Below are 21,820 nucleotides of genomic sequence, written 5' to 3'. Positions count from 1 at the left end.
ATTCTGTATAAACATTCAATTGGTATAAATAAACTATCACCTTTATCAGCACCAATAATTGGAATTAGGGTTGAAATATTAAACTTTTTTTCATATAAAAGTCTTAGATTTCAAATTGAAGGGTTGCGATTTCACACGTCTCAAAAACCCAAATAGTAGCTGCTGCATTATACTGTCGTTGTTTTTTTTCAAACCATTATTTACAGTAGATGCAACTTACCTTATTAACAGCCGTCAATATAATTGAATACGACAAGACAATGACAGCCAGTGGTAGGAGAAGTCCAAAGGAAAATAGGTAAATAACATAGTATTGCGAAAATGAATTCTTTTCTTTCCAGATTACCGAACAACTGAAAAAGAAAACAATAAATATACCTTCCGAACAAACCAATCAGCTGAAAACTATGTAAAAACAGCCACTCAATTATGTATTATATTACTATCAATAAAAACATAAGGACTGTGGTAGCTACAAGAGGCTTTGTAATCCTGTCTGTTGATCTTGAGTAATTTTAGTGAGTCAAGTTACCAATAATAGACCTTTTTGAGAATTACAACAATTTTTTCTGTGAATAGATAAAAGGGTATCAACCTTTCTTACTAAACTAACAATGTTTTAAAGTAACTTTCTATAGATTTTATGCAATGTCCAAATAAAAAAAATAGTAAGCTCAAAAGCAAATCTTTGTCCAGGGCAAGCATATCATAGGACAGACTCTAGTGGTCTGGAGACTAAAAAATTGAGCTATCGCATACAGTATTACATATTTTACAGGGATAAGCTCCAAGCAGCAGCTTTACCAATACAATACGATTGCACTGTTTTTGGTATAATTTAGAGGTCCTGGTGGAAATTAGTACACTTGAGGATTTAATGGTAAAAACTAAAATATTCGGGTACATTTTGGTACACATTCTTTTTGTTTGCTCGTTTTTAACTTTGATACCTGATTTAGTTTTAGTTTTTTTATATCCCCCCCTCCCATTATTTTTTGCAACATATTTACACAAGAAAGGGAATCAAGCACCCATAGAAACCCATGAATTTAAAACTGTTATTCCCATAAGAGAGCAGTGTATCCAATTCGTAAGGGAGGATGAAATTATGATCCAAAAGAAAGGATGATTTCTGTCAAGTTTACATTAGTTCTTTTTATTTATTAAATAAAAACAAGTTTTTCTTAAAGGAAATTAAGGAGCAACATTAAAACTTAAAACGAACAGAAATTACTTCGTATATGAAAGGGGCTGCTTCCTCATCAACGCCTGCTCCTTACGCTAAAGTTTGACTCTTTCCCTTAACTCTACTTTTTAAAACGGTAAAAAACTTTAGCGTAAAGAGCGGGTGTTGATGAAGAAGCAGCCCCTTTCATGTACGAAATAATTTCTGTTCGTTTTAAGTTTTAATGTCAGTACTTACTTTCCGTTAAAAATTTTTTTTATTTATTTATTTAATTTCTGAACGTTTTTGAATCAATGCATGTTTTGATTTTGACTCTCCGCAGATGAATAATTAAAACGAAATTTGCATATTTTTTTTTGGCTAAATGGCTTTCTCATAGTTTTGATCGAATGATTTGGAGAAAAAAGGAGCGGAGGGGGAGGCCTAGTAGGCCTCCAATTTTTTGGTTACTTAAAAAGGCAACTAGAACTTTTAATTTCTTACGAATGTTTTTATTAGTAAAAGATATACGTAACTTACAAATTAGCTTACGTAACGAACTTCTGTTTGCTCATGTTTTTATTACGTATATGAACGGGTTCACCCCATCGTCAGTACCTCGCTCTTTAAATTAAAGCTTTAATTTTGTCCCAATTTCTGAAGAATGAGCCCTGAATCACAAAAGCCGTAGAATAAATAGTATATATTAGAATAAATAATAAGTTACTAAAAATACTTTAGTGTAAAGAGTGAAGTATTAGGAGGAGGTTAGCCCATCATGTGCATAATAGTTTCTGTTCGTTTTAATTTTTAATGCTTCTCTTTTCTTTCAGTTGAAAAAACTTTTTCATATTTATTTTTGCATTGTTTTTTTTTTAAATAGTGCTAGAAAACCCTGGGCTCCCTTCATGAAAATTTTCTTCCTCCATGACAAATTCCTCCAAGGACGATTCCCCCAGCATATCCTCCTCTTCTCACCCCCCCCAACCTAAAAATCCCCCTGAAAACGTCTGTATACTTCCAAATAACCATTGCTATATGTAAGCACTGGTCAAAGTTTGTAACTTGTGGCCCCTCCCACGGGGACTGTGGGGGAGTAAGTTGTCCCCAGAAGACATGGTTATAATATTTTTAGACTACGGTGAATAAAATGGCTATCTCAGAATTTTAATTTGGTGACTGTGGGAAAATAATTAGCGTGTGAGGGGGCCTAGGTGCCCTCCAATTTTTTCGGTCACTTAAGAAGGGCACTAGAACTCTTCATTTCCGTTAGAATGAGTCCTTTCGCAAGATACAGAATTCCACGTTTTTGTAGATAGGAGCTTGAAACGTCTACAATGCAATTACAGAGACATGGCCGGTATATCAGGCAAATATTCAGCGTTAGAGGTCTTATAGGTATGTTAAGGAACGTTTGACATTCTCCACCTAAATATTTCCATGTTTGATGCACTAATAATATGAATGGATAAAATATTATACACTTTAAGTATTTGACATGTTGACAAAATGTTGATCTTTGTAAGTATATATTTCGTTGTTGTCTCCTTGACGGAGCCTTGTTTCTTTATTATTCTGTTTTGATTTGAAAGCATATTAACCTTCTGTGTACACTTTTAATCCTCGAACATCTTTAGCTTACACAATGTCAAATATTATTCTCTTGTTTTTTATTTGGCTGGTCTCTTCTCTATACTCAACATCAGCCATCGGAGTAAGACTTGTCTTTATTTGCCGTTCAATTTAAAGAAATGAATGTTCTGACTAAATTAGGAGAAGGACATCTTTTTTTTAGTATTTAGGGATTTGATATCTGCATAAGAGAAGTTAAGAAAGTGAAATAATGACATCTTTTTTTAACTTCTGCATAAGAGAAGTTAAGAAAGTGAAATAATGCGACAAAATGAATCAAGTGTGACAAATTCAAGTTTGCAGCAAAAAGTAATTTAAAGGAATAATATGCTATTTGTAATGCATGTATAAAACTCTGAAACATTATTTGGGAAGTTTATTAGAGTGTGTGATTGTTTATGAAGCTTTGACTACTAGTGTGTGTTCGTTTGTCTACTTTGACTACTACTACTACTCCTACCACTACTACAAATAAAACTAATATCTCTGTACCGAGTACTACCAAAGCTACTGATATTGAAATGAACATATGAGGAAATACTTGGGGGAAAGTTGAACTAAATCAATACATACTATATGCATACAGATTTTCAAAAGGGTATATCAGCAATATTTTTGGAACGGCATATTATGTCAAGATGAACCTTCCGGGGCATCACGAGGAGGATGTTTAATTGAACAAAAGGCAACATGTATATGCTGATACTGCTTTTAATACTGCTACTACTGCTGTTGCTATTACTTCTAATATAACACCGCCAATTCTATTACTCCTCCTAGTACTTCCACTACTATTATGATGCTAGTAAAATACTATGTGCTTGCAGATTCTCTAAAGGGTGTAGCTCAAGGGTGGGTTTGGGTATTAAGTTGGAACTTTCAGAGAATGCTTAAAGGGGAAGATCAATTGACCAAAGGATAATATGAGGACTCTACTACTAATGCTACTACCCCTGTTACTACTACCTGTTACTTACTTATTACTACTACAACTGCTGCTACTACTACTACTACTACTATTACTACTACTATTACTGCTACCACTACTACTAATACTACTACTCCTACTAATATTCAAACTATTACGCCTATTGCAACTACTTGTAAGGCTAAAAATATTAAGCCGAAAATTTCAAGAGATGTTGAGGGAGCAGTTGAACTAAATTAAAACTATGAATATACATATTACGAAAAGGGTGTATCCTCAATGTCATAGCAACGGTTGGTATTTAGGTTGATACTTCCAGGGCTTGATGAGAGGGATATCTAACTGACCAGAACGCAATAAGTAAATATTACAGTTGCTACTAGTACTAGTGCTATTATTGCTACCAGTACTAGTCCTACAACTAGAGCCACTAGTACCTAATACTACTACTACTGTGACTACTATTACCTCTATGCCTAAAGATATGAAGGTAAAATCTTAGGAAATATTGCGGGAGAAAATTGATTCTGAATCACAGTATACCGTCTGAAAGGCCGGTTATCAAAAGAACCTATTAGCAATAGATTAGGAATGGTTTGGTGTGTGAAGTTGAAAACTTCCAAAGTATGTTTTCAGGGATGTTGAACTAACTAAAAGACAATATATGTATCCTTATAATACGGCTCCTACTACTACTACTGCTACTACCGGTAATCTTTTAAAGCTTAAGGCCACTAGTATTGATTCTACTGCCACTACCATTAATACTGATACTACTATTTTTGCTAATTAAGCTAACGGTGTTAAAGTGAAAACTAAGGGGGATATTGAAATAGTACTGAAGTAAATCAAAACACACTATGCACATACATGTTGTCAAGAGGACGTATCAGCAGTGCTTCAGGAACGGTTTATGGTAATAAGTTGAAACTATCGGGGTATTTTGAGGGGGATGTTGATGAAAACCAAAGCTACCATAAGCCTACTGCTACTAATGCTACTACTGCTACTACGTAAGTTAGGGTATTAAGGCGAATTTTTCAAGGAAGATTTAGGCTGATGTTGAACTAAACTAAAACAAACTATGAGGATGTAGGTTCTCAAAAAGGGTTACACAGCAATATCCCTAGAACGACTTACTTTTAATTGGACCTTTCAGGGTTACAACAAATAACCGAGTCAAACCCAAAACGAGCAGAAGATAGCATGAATAGAACTAACTATCATACAATCTATATATATAAAAATAAGTTGTCTGTGTGTGGATCTGTGGATGGATCAGGTGACGTCATGTTTCGGCTGACGTCATGAAATTATTTGCCATCATTTTTGCTTTGAAGGTGACGTCATTCAAGTTATATAAGACATATAATATATATGTTATATCTATATAACATATATAACATATAGATCTATATAACATATAGATTATAGTTATATAAGTCAAACCCAAAACGAGCAGAAGATAGCATGAATAGAACTAACTATCATATAATGCTCTATAATATAGTACACTAATGTATAATGCTCTGAAGAATTTGCATTTTAGTGAAAAAAATCATTTAATTTTTTTACTTTTTAAAATTTAATAAATAAAAAATATTAAGAAATTTAAGGGGTAATTATATTAAGAATTTAAGGGGTAAATTTCAGTATTCTTATATAAAATTGTCGATCCAAATAAAACTTTTGCCGTTCAGTGTAAATTATGGTGTTCGCTGATAAGGTGACCCAATACTGCTCCTGAGAATAAGCCTTTAAGTTGAAAAATTTGACCATTATTTACATACAATACTTGTTATCGGAAAGTATGCAGAAATCTGGGAGGGTATTTTTTGATTAGGGTGGGTTTCCATGGGGAATGAAATTTCAGGGTTAAACTTTCCAGGGGAAATTTTACATTGGGATGAATTTCATTTTAGGGAAAAATTCATTTTATTTGTGTTATTTTCCCCTTCCTAACTCAATTTTGCATGTGGAAATTTTCCAGGGAAATTTTTCAGGAGAAACTTTCAGCGGGTTTGAATTTTCGGAAAAACATTTCCACGCAAGGTGAACTTCCGGAGTGATCTGAAAAACGATTAGAAATTACAGTTTTTTCAAATCAAAGTATGCAAAGGAGAGTTTTTTAGGCAGAATCGTCCGCAAGAATTTTATGGGGAGGGGGGAGGTTTTCAGCGAGGATAGAATTGTTCTGAGGGAATTTTATGGGGGAGGGGTACATTTTACGTGGGAGGAACTTTCTACGATGGAGTTTGCGTAAATTTGTTAATAGAAGTCTTTGTAAATGAAGGGAAATTTTCATGGAGGGGAGACAGATTTACCGTCATTATTTGAAAAACGATCAGAGATTAAATAAGAAACAAGTTCATCAACTGAAAGAAAGGAGCCACCCTGAAAATCAAAACGGACGATAAGACTTTGTAAATAAAGGGTTTGTCCCCCTTGTCAATACCTTCCTATTTTTGCTAAAATTTGACTGTTTGTCCCTATTTTTTAAGAACGACTCCAAAAACAAAAGAGCTGTTTAATTAGAATAGGAAGCTTTTTTTTATAAGTGCTAAAAATGTTAGCGTGAAGAGCAAGATGTTGAGGAGGTGGGCAACCCTGTCACACACAGAATAATTTCTGTTCGTTTTACGTTTTAATGTTGCTCCTTAATTTCCGCTGAAAAACTTGTTTTTTATTTAATCTAATAATCAGGGCCAAGGGCCCAACAGCTCCCTCCTAAGATAAATGGTCACTACTACGCCATAATGGTCAGAGCATAAATTACAAGCTGTATGGCTGTATCGCCCTCTACATCAAGTTTGTTATTTTAAAGAAAGGAAATCCATGAGACTTGTGGAACATGATTCAATTCAATTCAATTCAATTTATTCAAATAAAACTACAATATAACACCAATAATAATAAAGATCCTGGAAGCGAACTTGTTGAGGACCATAACCACAAAAAATTGAAAATGAAGAAGAGAAAAAAAAAAAAAAAAAAAAAAGAAAAAAAAAAAGAGAAAACATGAGTAACTAAAGCAAATTGAATAAGAATTTAGAGAGTTATAATATCAAAATTTTAGTACATTGCTATACAGCGTGCGAAAACTTGTGGATAGCTCGACACTGGAGGGTATTATATTCCATTGAAGTATAGATTTATAAATGGGGGATCGCTGGGCGGAACTAGAGACAAACTTGGGGACAATGAAGGAACGGTTGGATGAACGGAGACAGAGGCCTTCAGAATTATTAATATTAAAATAAGATAATAATTGAGGAGGAAGATTTTTATGGTAAGCGGAGTATGCAAGGTATAGATTTAATTTTTTGATGATTTGTTCAAAAGGGATAATACCAAAATCGGAGTACAAGTCCTGGGTGGGATATAGTCGGGGCAGCCGAAAAACTGCTTTGATGGCACGGTTTTGGGCAGATTTTAATTTATTGGTAACTGAAGGAAAAGTGTTGCCCCAAACAGATCCACAGTATGAGATATATGGGTAAATAAAAGAGTAATAAAGGGTGACAAGGATATCGGGAGGAAGAAAATAATTCGCACGATTAATCATACTTACCTGTCGCAAAATTATGGCTCTGATGTAGGACACGTGTGTTGCAAATGATAGGGAGGAGTCTATGTGAACACCAAGAAACTTGGCAACTTCGACCTGTGGGAGGAGATTGGTAGAATATTTTAGGCCAAGTGCTTGCTGAGGTTCATTTTTTTTGTAAGGGGTTCGAAATAATACAACCTGACTTTTCTTGATGTTAATGGTCATGCAGTTAACTAGACACCACTCCTCTACTCTATTCAGAAGGGTTTGAGTAGAGGCGACAACGGATGGTAAATTAGGACCGGTGATGAAAAAGTTGCTATCGTCAGCGAAAAGTACTGGGTGCACTGATGGACCCAGGTCCGTAACCAAATCATTAATATAAAGGAGAAAAAGTATTGGACCAAGAACAGAGCCTTGTGGGACGCCCCTTCGGACAGGTAGGGGATGTGAAGTCAACCCGCCCAGACTCACACTCTGTACTCTACCAGAGAGATAAGAGCCAAACCATGAGAAAGGAACTCCACGAATCCCTAAGTTGTTGAGTTTACTTAATAGAACACTGTGATCAACCATATCAAAGGCCTTAGAAAAGTCCAGAAATAAGCCCAATACAGTATTTTTAAGGTCAAGTTGGGAACGTATAAACTGTGTGGCGTCTATTAGTGCATGAGCAGTTGAAAATTTGGAACGGAAGCCATATTGATGAGGAGAAATCAACGAATCTGAAGAATAAATCCCAAATAAAAAGGGAGAAAGACGTCGGAATATAATTCTCTCGAGCACTTTAGATATAACTGGGAGAAGTGAGATTGGACGATAATTACTTATCTCAGACGGATCGCCTTTTTTATGAATCGGGATAACAATTGCTGATTTAAATATTTCTGGGAAGACTCCATTGGTCATAGACAGGTTTGCTATGTGCACAATGGGTTCACAAACATAGGAAGATACGGTCCTAAGAAGCTTATTACTTATGCCAAAGAAGTCAGGTGTACTACTATTAGAGAGACAATTGATAACTTGAAGCACCTCTTTACGATCAGTTGGAGAGAAAAACATAGATCCAGGATTCTTGCTAGGTTGAACTGACTGGGAGAAGGAACAGGAGTTAGCATTTGGAATATTAGTGAAATAATTATTAAAAGCATCCGGTACTGAACTTGGGTCAATTAATCTGCCACTGATGTCCTTAAGGTTAAGAGGTACAGATCTTGAACTTCTTTTTTTTGAAAGAATTTCATTTATTGTTGACCAAATTTTTTGCAAGTTCCCTTTGCAATGAGAGATTTTCGAATAATAATAATTTTTTTTTGCTTCCCGGACAAGTTTGGTATATAAATTTTTGTATTTTTTATAATTAGTCAGGTCAATAACGTTACTGGTTTTGCAAGCTAACTTATATAGGTCATTTTTTCGATATGAAGAGATTATCAGGCTATTTGACATCCAGGGGCGTATATGGCTAGTTTTTCGGTTTGATTTACGAACTGGAAAGGTTGAACTGATAAGATCACTCAGTCCTTGTGTAAAACCATTTGTGGCTGAATTAACATCCTGACAATCCAAAACCTTGGACCAGTCAAAGGATTTCAAACGATCCGTGAACCTGTTCATATTCACAGTATTATATATTCTATTATACGTAGGGGTTTTAGTTCTAGAGGGCTGAGTAGTTGGTAGGGAGGGTAGCGAGAGATAGATTGGAAAGTGATCTGACAGGTCAGAAAATATTATTTTGGAGGACAGGTGGTTTCCCAGGGAAGTGGATACAAAAATGTTGTCAATTACAGTAGCTGTAGACCTCACAGGATCAACTCTAGTAGGAAAAAGGATTGTGGGAAGAAGACCACTTGAGGTGAATGTTTCAAAAAAGGTATCACAATCATTATTATTGCTAACATTTAGTAAATTACAATTGAAGTCCCCAAAAACTATTGCCTTCTTTTGTGGTAAATTAATAAAACTAGAAAAATCATCAAATAGGTTACAAAAGAAAGGGGTCGGAAATGAGGGGGGCTTATAAAATAATGAAAAAATAAGAGAATTCTCGTCAACACTTATGTCTACGATTATTGAATAAATGCATCTATTATTTATAGGTTGCGAGAATAAGGATTCACAGTCTAATAGCCTGGTGAATTTCAGACTTGACCGGATGTAAAGAGAAATGCCGCCAGAGGACTTGGTTAATTTTCTTTCAATATGAATAGCTTGAAAACCAGGGAGGGAAAATTCATTCTTATCATCAATTTCTGAAAGCCATGTTTCCGTTATTCCAATTACGTCGAAAGGGCAGTAACCATTAATTAAAACTAAGTCTTTAAAATTAGCCCACTTATCCCGTATACTTCTGATGTTAAAGCAAATTACATTAAGTTTGGTCTCTTCCATTAGCTTAGGTTTCACATTTTTTACAAAATCAAAAGTGTCGGGATATTCACAGTTAATTTGATTTAAAGGGCTATCGGGGCTAGCTAAGGGGCTGGTGGGCAAATTATTTTGGTCATCGTAATAGTTAAAAACAACATTATTACACAGTGATAAATTCGTGAGAAACGTAAAATCTTGTACGGTGCACATTTAAACATCCATTGTGGTCTGAGTTTCATCATCTCCTTGATTAGAATATTGGAAATCTTCTTCAGCCGACGAAATATCATTGGTGGTAATTTTGGACTGGGATGGAAAGTTTGCCGTTTTTTTCTTAGATTTCTTGCCTTTGACTAGGGCAGTGGCATCGATTACCGTCTTGGGGGTTGTGGCAATTTCAGAGCCTGCATTGATTTGATTTGCAGTTGAGTCTACAGACTTAACTAGCTTTGATGTGGAATCTATGTCCTTTTTCATGGAGGATAATTGAGCCATAGCTGTTTCTAATATGTCATCACCTAGGAGTTTAGTGATAGCTTTCTTCTTGAGAGTATTTTTGGTTTCCTCAGCTTCATTACTAACCTCAATTAAGTGACTGACTGTGAGATAAGTTGCAAGCCTTTGCCATTCTTGGCTATTTTTAGATGAATCTTTTGGAGGGCAGGATGTTGAAGTAAACTTAGGTAAGGGATGGGGGGAATGACTAGAACCTTGAGTATGAACATTATTTGCCTCTTTTGGAAATGATACTGTCTTTGCATCTGCTACAGCAACTGTTGCTTGGCTTCTACTGGGCCGATGGGGTGTGGGTTGCCAAGGGATTCTTGCAGCTACAACTGAGTAGGGTAGGTTCATTTTATCAGATGTTCTAAGGATTACAACTCGCTTTTGGTGAGCTGGGCAAGATTGTTTTTGGAGGGCTGTGTGTCCCTTCCGGTTACAATTTCTGCAGAAAGGGTCTGACTCAGGGCATTCACTAATTGCGTGGCCTGTTTTCCCACACTTAAGGCAAGACGGATGGGACTGTTTGCAGTGTTTTTTGCTGTGGCCGTGGGCTAGACAAGTGGAGCATTGTAGGGGCTTAGGCTTATAAATCTTGTAAAAAAGAGACATACCGTACAAGAATATTTCTCCGCTTAGCTCAACTTTGCAGCAAATGAGGATTGAACGGCTAGGGTGAAGAAAACCTTCTTTGTTTAAACTTAGCCTTATAGCAGTTGAAGGATTGATGAGAAGACCTGAAGAATCTATTAGTTCAGTTTGTATTTCCTCCACTTTTACACTGGTATCAACACCATACAGCACATACTTGTGTAACTTTTCCACATCTTTTTTTGTGGCTAAAATTTTTGAGCCATCAAGAATTATTTCTTTGGATTTTGACAGGACATGGTCTGCCGCCTGAGAAGACGTAAAGTAAATATCAATAGACTCGTCCTGCTTGAAAACAAGTTCAAAATTCACCTTGGTGATCAGAAAGACAGCTTTCCTAATTTGCATTATTCGATCTTTTGAAAAGGGTTGGCCATTGGTTTTCTTGATTGAGACAGTATAATAATTGGGGTGATCGTTAGCACTTGTTTCTGGGACACTTGAAGAGAGGGGTTGCACTATCGTTGGTGAACGAGTTTCATCCTTTTTCCTCTTTTTGCCAGGCGTCTCACCTCTTTCATTAGAGTTAGTTTCGGCTAAGGCCTGAATTCCTGACAAGTGGCTAACAGTTTTGGATCGCGTAGTTGGGGGGGTTCTAGGAAGAGTTTTATAGGTAGGTTGGAATGGCGACCGGCTAAGGGTTTCAGTGGGAGTATCCTTCTCGGGTGGTAGCCTTAGGGGCTTTTTCCCCGTCATTTATTCCGACGAGATACTGCAGATTCACAAACTTAATCACAGTTTTTAATCAGCGATAACACCAATATATTCAATTATACACTAATAATAACTCACTGTGTATGAAGTGAGCAATCCCTCACAATTAAGTCCGCAAGTTAATTGCGCAATCACAATACAGTACAAAAAGTAATCCGATTAGGTTCATAAGCTAGTTCCTTTTAGTTCAGATACTAAATTCATACTGATCGTAATAATTTTGTCTGATAATTCTCAGGCACAGCCTAAGAGAAATTCCTATATCCACCAGCCCACCAACATAATAGAAACATCCAAAAAGGATTATCATTTTGGTTTGGATCAAGCTTAAACAGGAGTTTGCAGCACGATTAACAAGAATTTTCAATCTTTCAAAAAGACTTTCATTCAAGAGAAGCGAAGAATCTGGTTTTGGCATATCCACCGATGTCAGACGTCAAGAGGGATTGGCTAAACTAGCCTATTAATCTCCAACGATAAAAACAACTCCGCATCTCAATTAAAACACGAATTGACCCTTGGGATAATTTGAATTGCGTATGGTGCAAGATGAAAAGGTTCGTGGTAACGGTTGGCTTACTGGGGAATGGGGTAAATCCAAGCAAAACGAGATTATGTTTTTCCGGAATGAAGAATATTCGTATGAAGAATAACCTTTGATATCAAATGAAGATGATTCTTGGATATATAGCTCAACGAATAAGGTTTGGAGGACATAACATTCGATTCCAATTCAGGATAAGAACAGCAGATGGGGCTACTGAATAAGGATTTGGAAGGGGTATATAGCGACTGGTAATGGGAGAGAGCATCTCTCAGAGACTGAAGATTGGATAAGCAGAGGCTCAATTAAGGGATTGCAACTAGCCTATCAGTTGTGCGTTGATGGCCGGCTATCATTCATGGCTCCCTGAAGGTGCTCATTCCCCTCAAAAGGGAAAATACCCCTTAGAGTTGCCAGAACCAATCTTAAATTTCTTCCCAAGTTTTCCCAATTCTACCCAAAATTCAATACCTCCTAGCTCTTCCAATACCCGTTCTAATTAATTAAATTCTGCCTTTTTGATCATTATTGGTTATTTCAGCCCCAATTGGTCCAAGGCCTCTTCGTTCTCCCTAAGCTCTTTTTTCCTCCCACTGTTTTGTATTTCTGCCAATATTTTACTTTCCACCATCACAGACTGAATCTGCAAATTTTGTCTCCTTTTTCATTTCTGTTTTCTTTTCTATTGTTCTCCAAGTCCCCAGTCACACTACATGAATCGTTTTCAAAATCTGTCTCGACTCAAGTGACCTTTTCCTTAGACTGAAATTATTTTCTTTACTCTAGTTTTATATTTCTTTTCTCTCTCTTAGTTTTTTTTTTCTTTTGCCGTAGCATTACGTAAATCGTCGTTAACTGAAAACTGAAGTCTTAAATTTTAATTTCGCTTTGCATCTTTTTTTCTCTTTTATTTCTCTTTATTTTTATAAAAGAACAAAATGAATCTTCTTCCAATGGGAATTGAATTCGGTTTTTCATATTGAACCAAATTCCTCGAACTTTTCGCGGGAACGTGCGCAAGATAAATTTATTTTCGTTTTTCTTTGTTGCACTGAGTGCCTTATCTTGGCACTGACTTGTCGGCAACTCATGTTTGATATATGTTTTGAAACTTTTTATGTTCTAAAAAGTTTCCTGAAAAATTAATTTTACGCCTCTCATTTTCAATGAAGTGGCCTAGCCACTTCCGCGTCCCATTTTACGGATTATCAGCACCGTGAACTGGAACAGCAAGCATTTCGTTTTTTAGAAAAGTGCCTTCGCTTCCTGATTTGGCTTATGGGTTGCTCCACCAACCCTCCTAGTCCACGAAATCAAATATTTTTCTGCCTTAGAATGTAATTTTTCATGCGTCTTATTCTCTCAAAATCAATCGTAAGCCATTGTAGGCCATCGGACCATCTGATGGCCTACAAGTTGTTTGTTATAAAATATCACTCTCCGGAATTCCCCAGTGAGCTTCTATTAGACCTTCAATGGTTTTTCTAAACTATTGGTGATTTCTTTCTTCCTCCGCCTCTCGATGTTCCCTACGGGCTTCTCTTGCCCTTTCTTCAGCTTGAATTTTTTCCTTATCTCCCGGCGCTCTCTTTCGTCCACCTGTCTTTTTTTTCCATTTCTGTACAAACTTTTTGAATGCAGATTTTAGTTTACCATAGCCTGAGTGGAAGCTACTATCACCAGAGCCGGTTGGTTTCTGCCAGTACGGAATACGGACATTTTCTTGCTCAATTAGCATTATCGCTCTTGAGAGAGAGATAGAATTTATAAAAAAAAATACAATAAAAGAAAATTTGCCAAAAAGCCTTATGGATTGTGCGGCCATTTTCGAAACTACAAAACAAATCACTTGTCAATGGATTCCCCTAAAAAGTAAAAAAAAAAGTCATCACTTGAGACCCTGTACTACACTAACCTAATATAACAACAATATTATGCACTATTTCCCTACTTTATCTATGTAAAAAAAAAAAAAAATCATGAATCATAAATACCAAAACAAAGGCCCCTAAGCAATTCGTTCCGTGAACATCTCAGCATTCTGAACGAAAAAATAACTTCTTTCTGGATATTAAACAAAGCTGTTTGGCAAGTTTTTATGAACTTATTTTGAAATCACTCGACAAATGAAGATCGCTTATGAAACCTGTGACTAGTTATTAGCAAGGAATTGGACACTTGGCTCTGAACTTGAATTGATTACTGAATTTTCTTTTGATTAGCGTGATGCCGGATAATGAACTTATTTTAAACCCCGTACTTAACTTCTGTTTTCGTGCATACAGAGCTGAAACCGCAGTGATGATATAGTGAAAATAGCGTCCGAATTTTTTGACGACGCTTCAATTAGTGTTGCTAAAAAAAACACTATGGACTGTCACTGGAACTTCCACTCGCGGGAATCCCAGCACTAAGAAGTAAGACAACGTGCTAGATTTACTGCAAGTTTTCAAGGTAAGTGATGAAAGAAAGGTGCGGCTCCCCCAATTTGTCATCTTTCAGCCCAATGACGTTCCAATGATCCCTGGAGAAATAAAAGCGTCTCTATCTAGAAAGGTTAATGATCTTTGTGCCAAGTTTGATAACTTTGTCGCTTCTGGTCGCCTATCAACTCCCATCAGTCGAAGGGAAGTTCCTTTTCTTAGCCCCCAGACAACGAGGCCTTCTTATGCGGTCATCCTGAAAAATCCTCCTAAGGAAAAGCAGGACGCTTCATCCCGCAAGGGTTTCCTTGATACCGTCTATGGTAGCTATGCGTCTAGTATACTTGAATTAAAGCCCCGTACGAATGATTGGAAAGTAGTAGTTAATGATAAGCATACTGTAAAGTCACTTGTTCAGGCTATGAAAAATAATCATCTGAAGGGCATCAAATGCCCTTTGAAGGGCATCAAATGCCCTTCATTCATTGGGATTGTACGCCACGTCCCTTCCCAGACTACTGAAGAAGAGGTCCGTAATACGGTTACAGGTTGTCTAGCAGCGGCCCGTATAGGACCAACCCGGTCATTTAAGTTAGAGTTTGATGAGTCTAATGAAGGCAATTCAGTCGCCCCCCGGTTTCGGTTATGAAAAATCGTCATTGTCGGAGTACAAGTTCCTGCGTGTGCCTTACTATAATTGACAGTCCTTGGGCCATGCATCTAAGTCGAGCAGAAACCCTGCGAAAGGCTCCAGATGTACCGGTGCTCACTTGAATACCAAAACCACCCCTTGCCAGAATACTATAAAACACGCCCTCTGTGGGTCTCCAAATCACCCATGCTACAGTATTAAGTGTCCTGAAGCGCAGAAGCTACTACTGAAATTAATGCTTCCACTCTCAACTTACTATCTTCGAACCTTAATGGTGGTGCTGTTGATAAAATGCCCCTATTAGAAAGTTTCATGTCTTGTAGTGATATATATGGTTCTTTCGCATTTAACTTACCAGTGCTGATTATTTGTTTATTTCTTAGTTTTTATTTGTTTCATTTTCCTTCTCTTTCCCTGCCATTTCTTGTTTATCCTTACCGTGATTATATTACTTTTTACTTTTTTTCCTTACATATTTTCCTTATACCTGTGGTCTGGTGGGTTTGGTCATGGAGCAGAACTGCCATCCACCATGAGTAAATCGACGATTTCTCTTGGTGGTCAGATTGGTATTAACTCTTTAGGGGAACGTTTACTTGAATTACAAAATAATCCTATAGATATTGAAAATATAATTAATAATTCATAATTAAAGAATGATGATTCTAATTCGGCTTATAAAAGTAAGTATGTTTCGCAATTAAATGGTTTTGTCTCGTCTGACGAGATGATATTTTCTCTGTGCTTCATCTGAACATTCAGGGACTTTGCTCGTCTTTTGGTGAGCTGAAACGGATCACTAACGGTGGAACTCCTGAATAAGATTATGTGAAACTTTCCTGGATTCAAAAAAGGATATCCTTTTAGATATTCCAGGATATAGGATGAAGAGGCGGAAACAGATGACGAGAGGTGACCTTGACCTTTATATTGCTGATCGTCTTGCATATAATTTCCGAAGTGATTTGAGTAGAAATGAGGAAGGAATCTCTGGATCCCTATTTATTGAGATTAAATCAATGTGAAAGTGTTTGACTGTAGGTTTGGTTTATAGGTCCCCCAATGTGTCTATTCCTTCGTTAATGGAAATTCTTGAAGAAGTTTTGGACTCAGTCCAAAAACATCCCTATGAACTAATCCTTATGGGTGATTTTAACCTCACTGTGCTGGATCCGAATTCTGCTTCAGCTATTGATTCTTTTTCGATGATACTCTCTTCGGGTACTCTAACTTCAGTTGGTATACAAACCCAAGTTACTGACACACATGCGTCTCTCATTAATAATATTTTTTTCGTCACTAGTTGTCTTAGATAATTTGGTGCTGGTTAGTCATATTTCTGATCATTTTCTCACTATTTCCCGATATAAGAGTGCTGATCAAGCGCAGCTTATAGCATCACCATCTAATCACCCATTTTTCCGTTGAGGTGATACTGAGCTATATCTACTTAATTTTCGTCTGGCTGATCTACCATGGGATAGTTTGGTTTCTGATACAGATTTTAACCGCTCTTTTGATTCCTTTTACGATGTTGTAAAAGAAGGAATCCCCAAAATTTGCAATCAGGGTCCAGCGCCCCATATTTTGAAAAGGATAGCACCACTGAATCCATGGATGTTCCCAGGTCTCCATAAAAGCTGGAGAAGGGAAAATTATTTGTGGAAGCTTTAAACGGCTTCATAATCTGTAGATCATTCTTAACAATTCAAGTCCTATAGGAGTATGTTCAATTCTTTGTGTCGGAAGGCAAATCTCAGTATTATCATAGGAAATTTTTTGAATGTGGGAAGGATATTAGGAAGACATGGCATTTGATCAATTCAGTTCTTAGACCTACTCCTTCTCTGCCTTCAGTTCCATCAGTGCTGATGCTCGTTGGTAAAACCGTCCCAGGAGATGAAGATGTTCAGCTAGAGCTTACCTCTTATTTTGCTAATATATGGGGAAGGCAACTGCTTCCTCTGCAAGCTCTCCAACTTCTCGCTGCGATTTTAGAGCCTATCTTGGACCCTCATGTTTAAAGTTGATGGTCTTGAATTCTGTTTCTGAATTTGAGGTAGCTTGTATCGCGAATGCTCTTAAGGGATCATCCTCTTGAGGACCAGACAAAATTCCTTCAAGGGTTATCAGTGCCATTCAGTCTGCTATTCTGTCACCATTGACAAAGCTTGTCAATCTTTCTTTCGAGAAATGAATATTCCCTGAATCTATCAAGTGCGCTAAGGTTATAGTGCTGTTTAAAGGTGGTTCTCAGAGTGATCCTGCTAATTATAGGCCGATTCTCTCCTATCTCTTTTCAGCAAAATTTTTGAGAAGGCTATGCTATCCAGGCTTTTTAGTTTTCTGGATACAAAAGGATTTTTGCATGATTTCCAGTTTTGATTCCGAGCGAGTCACTCTACGGAGCATGCTTGGGCAGCTTTCTCGAATTTCATTCATTCGGCAATGGATTCTGGTCATATCCCGGCCGCTTTATTTTTAGATGTTCGTAAAGCTTTCGATTCCTTGACTCATCAGATTCTTCTTTGTAAACTATCGCATATTGGTATAAGATCAAACTCTTTTTCTTTATCTGATTCATATCTTTCTGGTAGGCTTATTTCAATTGATCCGCTTTTCCGGAGCCCTTCTGAAGTATATAATGGCGTCCCTGAGGGTCACCATTTTATTTCTGAGTTCTTTCTCACAATTTAGTTCTTGGTCCCATTTTATTTCTGATTTATGTTAATCATCGAAAAAGATTGACTGCTGGGGATCTTTTTTCCTATATACCCCATATTTAAGCCTATATTCCAGGATTTTCAGAATTGAAAATCCTGAGAGTCCATGAGAGGACTCTTTATCTCAACGTGATCATCTGCATCTTAGCAACAATGATGGATGCATATTTCACGCCATCTATGGTAATAACTGATCAGCAGGGTTTTCTCAAAAGAGGGAACAATCCCACCTTCGCCAACAGAAACCAGCTCTGGTTCGCCACTCCTGGGAATGGCGAACCAGGGCCAGGTGAACCTGGACGGTCGAATTCTCGTAACAAACCGACTAAGCCTATCTTCTTTTTTTTACCTAACCGGGAAGTAAATGTTGTGATTTTGTTCACATGACCTTTCTTCTTATACTTTGTGACCAACAGTCGGTACGATCAACCCCAAGAAAAAACACAATAGTTGATATTTCTGAATGAGCTTCAGATGACGATTCCTCCTCCCTTGGCAGCTTTTTTCCCAAACATGTTTTAAATTTTTGGCAGCTCTGGTGGTTGTGGCGGAAGCACCAACCATGAAAAAAACTGATCGTTCCAAGTTGTGCTTTTCTTTTTCGTTCAATGTGTGGGACTGTAAGTCCTCAATCGAGGATTCTCAAGAATTTTGATTTCTATGGTGTGCTTTTTATTCCGATTTGACATAAATTTTGACGTGTTTCCGGCTTCTTTTGAAATTCTCAAAAATTTGTCGCAATAACTACAATTTATTGTTCTTTTAAATCAAATCATAGCTACTATTTTATATCAGCCTTTATTCGGAAATATTTATCACAATACGGTTCTTACAGCATGCGTTTTAAGATTACGTTGAAAATAAGTCGTGTTTCACTCTTTACTAAGCTGTAACTAGTGCTGCACTGATGATTAGAGAAACACTAACCGCCAGTATTCTACTCAAACTTATCTGTTTGTAAAACTAGACGTGATTCATGCACCAAGAAGACGATTCCTCACGTATTAGTGAGCAGGGAGACAAAAGAAAATAGCGTTTCTTCTCCATCATTTACCGATTTTTGTCTAAATAAGAGATTCATTGCTTCTTTCTCTTGCTTCCGCTATTGGATATAAAGCCAAAATTCAGCCCAAATTAAACTATTTATATATCACATTAGCTGTTGGTCTTGCACTTCGCGTAAGTCGTTGCGCACCATTGTGGTTGTGTAATAGATCGTCAGGTTTACCGACTCTTGAACATGAAACATATAATTTTCCGTGGGAAAAACAATCCGTATTCAGATCTATACCACATTTTTCTAATGATTACCCTTGAGCTTTGTTGATGTTGATTGCTAAGCGAATATTCCTTGTGTCCCCGTCTTCATTTATATATCCTACTGTTCCCCCCCGGCGTCCCCGCTGTAGTTGTGTCCCTGTGTCCCGGTCGTCATTTATATCTCTGTGTCTCGGTGTCCCGGTCTGTAATTTCTCTTTGAGTGTCCCGGTCGTCATTTATATTCCATGTGTCCCGGTCGTCAATTGTGTCCCGTTGTCCCAGACTGTGACGTCATCTTATAAAGACGCCATATACAAAGCCATATATACTTACAATGACGTCATATGCAAACCCTCTTTTTACAAAAATATATACAAAAAACAAACATGCATACAACTTATTTATATATCAACGGATTTCTTTACTTCATGCTGGGACTGACCTGATTCAAGTTTGTATATATATATATATATATATATATATATATATATATATATATATATATATACTAGCTGTTGGGGTGGCGCTTCGCGCCACCCCAACACCTAGTTGGTGGGGGCGCTTCGCGCCCCCCCCAAGCCCCCCCGCGCGCGTAAGTCGTTACGCGCCATAATAGTTACGCGCCATTGTAGTTGTGTCCCTATGTCCCACCTGTGAATATAGATAGATATATATATATATATATATATATATATATATATATATATATATATATATATATATATATATATATATATATATATATATATATATATATGGTTTTAACTACGTAAAACTTGCGAATATACAACATTCTTTGCTGTCCCATTGTCTTTGCATATAAATAGATTGTCAGGTTTACCGACTCTTGAACATGCAACATATAATGGTCCATGGGAAAACAATCTGTATTCAGATCTATACCTCATGATTCTAATGATTGCCCTTGAGCTTTGTTGATGGTGATTGCTAATCGACCATTCCCTGTCCCGGTGTCCCGGTCGTCATTTACATCCCCCTGTTTCCCCCGGTGTCCCCGTTGTAGTTGTGTCCCTGTGTCCCGGTCGTCATTTATATTCCCTGTGTCCCGGTCGTCATTTGTATCCCGGTGTCCCGGTCTGTATATACATTCGTTTTTTAGTTTTGTTTTTCTCCTTTATTTTTTTCCTTTTTTTTTCTTTTTTAGCTTATTTAGATTTTTAGATTTTTTAGTTTTTTTATTAGTTTTTAGTTTTTTTTTCTTTTTAGTTTTTTTGTCCCGGTCGTCATTTATATCCCCCTGTTTCCCCCGGTGTCCCCGTTGTAGTTGTGTCCCTGTGTCCCGGTCGTCATTTATATTCCCTGTGTCCCGGTCGTCATTTGTATCCCGGTGTACCGGTCTGTATATACATTCGTTTTTTAGTTTTGTTTTTCTCCTTTATTTTTTTCCTTTTTTTTTCTTTTTTAGTTTATTTAGATTTTTAGATTTTTTAGTTTTTTTAGTTTTTTTATTTTTTTTAGTTTTTTAGCTTTTTTACTTTTTTTATTAGTTTTTAGTTTTTTTGTAGTTTTTGCCTTTTTTTAGTTTTTTCAGTTTTTTTTTTTTAGTTTTTTATTGGTTTTTACCTTTATTTTAGCTTATTTTTCAGTTTTTTCCTTTTTTTTAGTTTTTTTAGTTTTTAGTTTTTTTAGTTTTTTACTTTTTTTAGTTTTTTTAGTTTTTTTAGTTTTTTAGCTTTTTTATTTTTTTATTAGTTTTTAGTTTTTTTGTAGTTTTTGCCTTTTTTTTAGTTTTTTTAGTTTTTTAGCTTTTTTATTAGTTTTTAGTTTTTTTTTGTAGTTTTTGCCTTTTTTTAGTTCTTTTAGTTTTTTAGCTTTTTTATTTTTTTTATTAGTTTTTAGTTTTTTTTGTAGTTTTTGCCTTTTTTTAGTTTTTTCAGTTTTGACGTCACCTGATCCAGTTTTTTCAGGTGACGTCACCTGATCCACGATCCACAGATCCACAGACAACTTATTTTTATATATATAGATAGTTTTTTTTTTTTACTTATGTCCTGGTCTTCTTTTAGTTTTTACCTTTTTTAGTTTTTTTTAGTTTTTTAGATGAAAATTTTTTTTAGTTTTTTCCTTTTTTTCTTTTTAGTTTTTTATTGGTTTTTACCTTTATTTTAGCTTATTTTTCAGTTTTTTCCTTTTTTTTATTTTTTTTTTATTTTTTATTTTTTTTAGTTTTTTACCTTTTTTTAGTTTTTTTAGTTTTTTTAGTTTTTTAGCTTTTTTACTTTTTTTTATTAGTTTTTAGTTTTTTTTTGTAGTTTTTGCCTTTTTTTAGTTTTTTCAGTTTTTTTTTTAGTTTTTTATTGGTTTTTACCTTTATTTTAGCTTATTTTTCAGTTTTTTCCTTTTTTTTTAGTTTTTTTTAGTTTTTAGTTTTTTTAGTTTTTTATCTTTTTTTAGTTTTTTTAGTTTTTTTAGTTTTTTAGCTTTTTTATTTTTTTTATTAGTTTTTAGTTTTTTTTGTAGTTTTTGCCTTTTTTTAGTTTTTTTAGTTTTTTAGCTTTTTTATTAGTTTTTAGTTTTTTTTGTAGTTTTTGCCTTTTTTTAGTTTTTTTAGTTTTTTAGCTTTTTTATTTTTTTTATTAGTTTTTAGTTTTTTTTGTAGTTTTTGCCTTTTTTTAGTTTTTTCAGTTTTGACGTCACCTGATCCAGTTTTTTCAGGTGACGTCACCTGACCCATCCACAG

General features: G+C 35.9%; 1 protein-coding gene across 1 annotated transcript in view; it reads right to left on the bottom strand.

Moving 5' to 3' along the window:
* Positions 1–21,820, bottom strand: part of LOC136029574 (rhodopsin, GQ-coupled-like) — a 254,215-nt gene that overhangs the window by 34,982 nt on the left and 197,413 nt on the right. The window contains exon 5 of the mRNA XM_065708071.1: positions 221–353. Coding sequence (XP_065564143.1) covers positions 221–353 — 133 coding nt within the window. The remainder of the gene's footprint in view (positions 1–220; positions 354–21,820) is intronic.

Source organism: Artemia franciscana, chromosome 7 (genome assembly GCF_032884065.1).
Source record: "Artemia franciscana chromosome 7, ASM3288406v1, whole genome shotgun sequence".
Classification (NCBI taxonomy): Eukaryota; Metazoa; Arthropoda; class Branchiopoda; order Anostraca; family Artemiidae; genus Artemia; species Artemia franciscana.
Note: the sequence above shows the minus strand (reverse complement) of the source record. Positions and strands in the feature narration are given on the sequence as shown.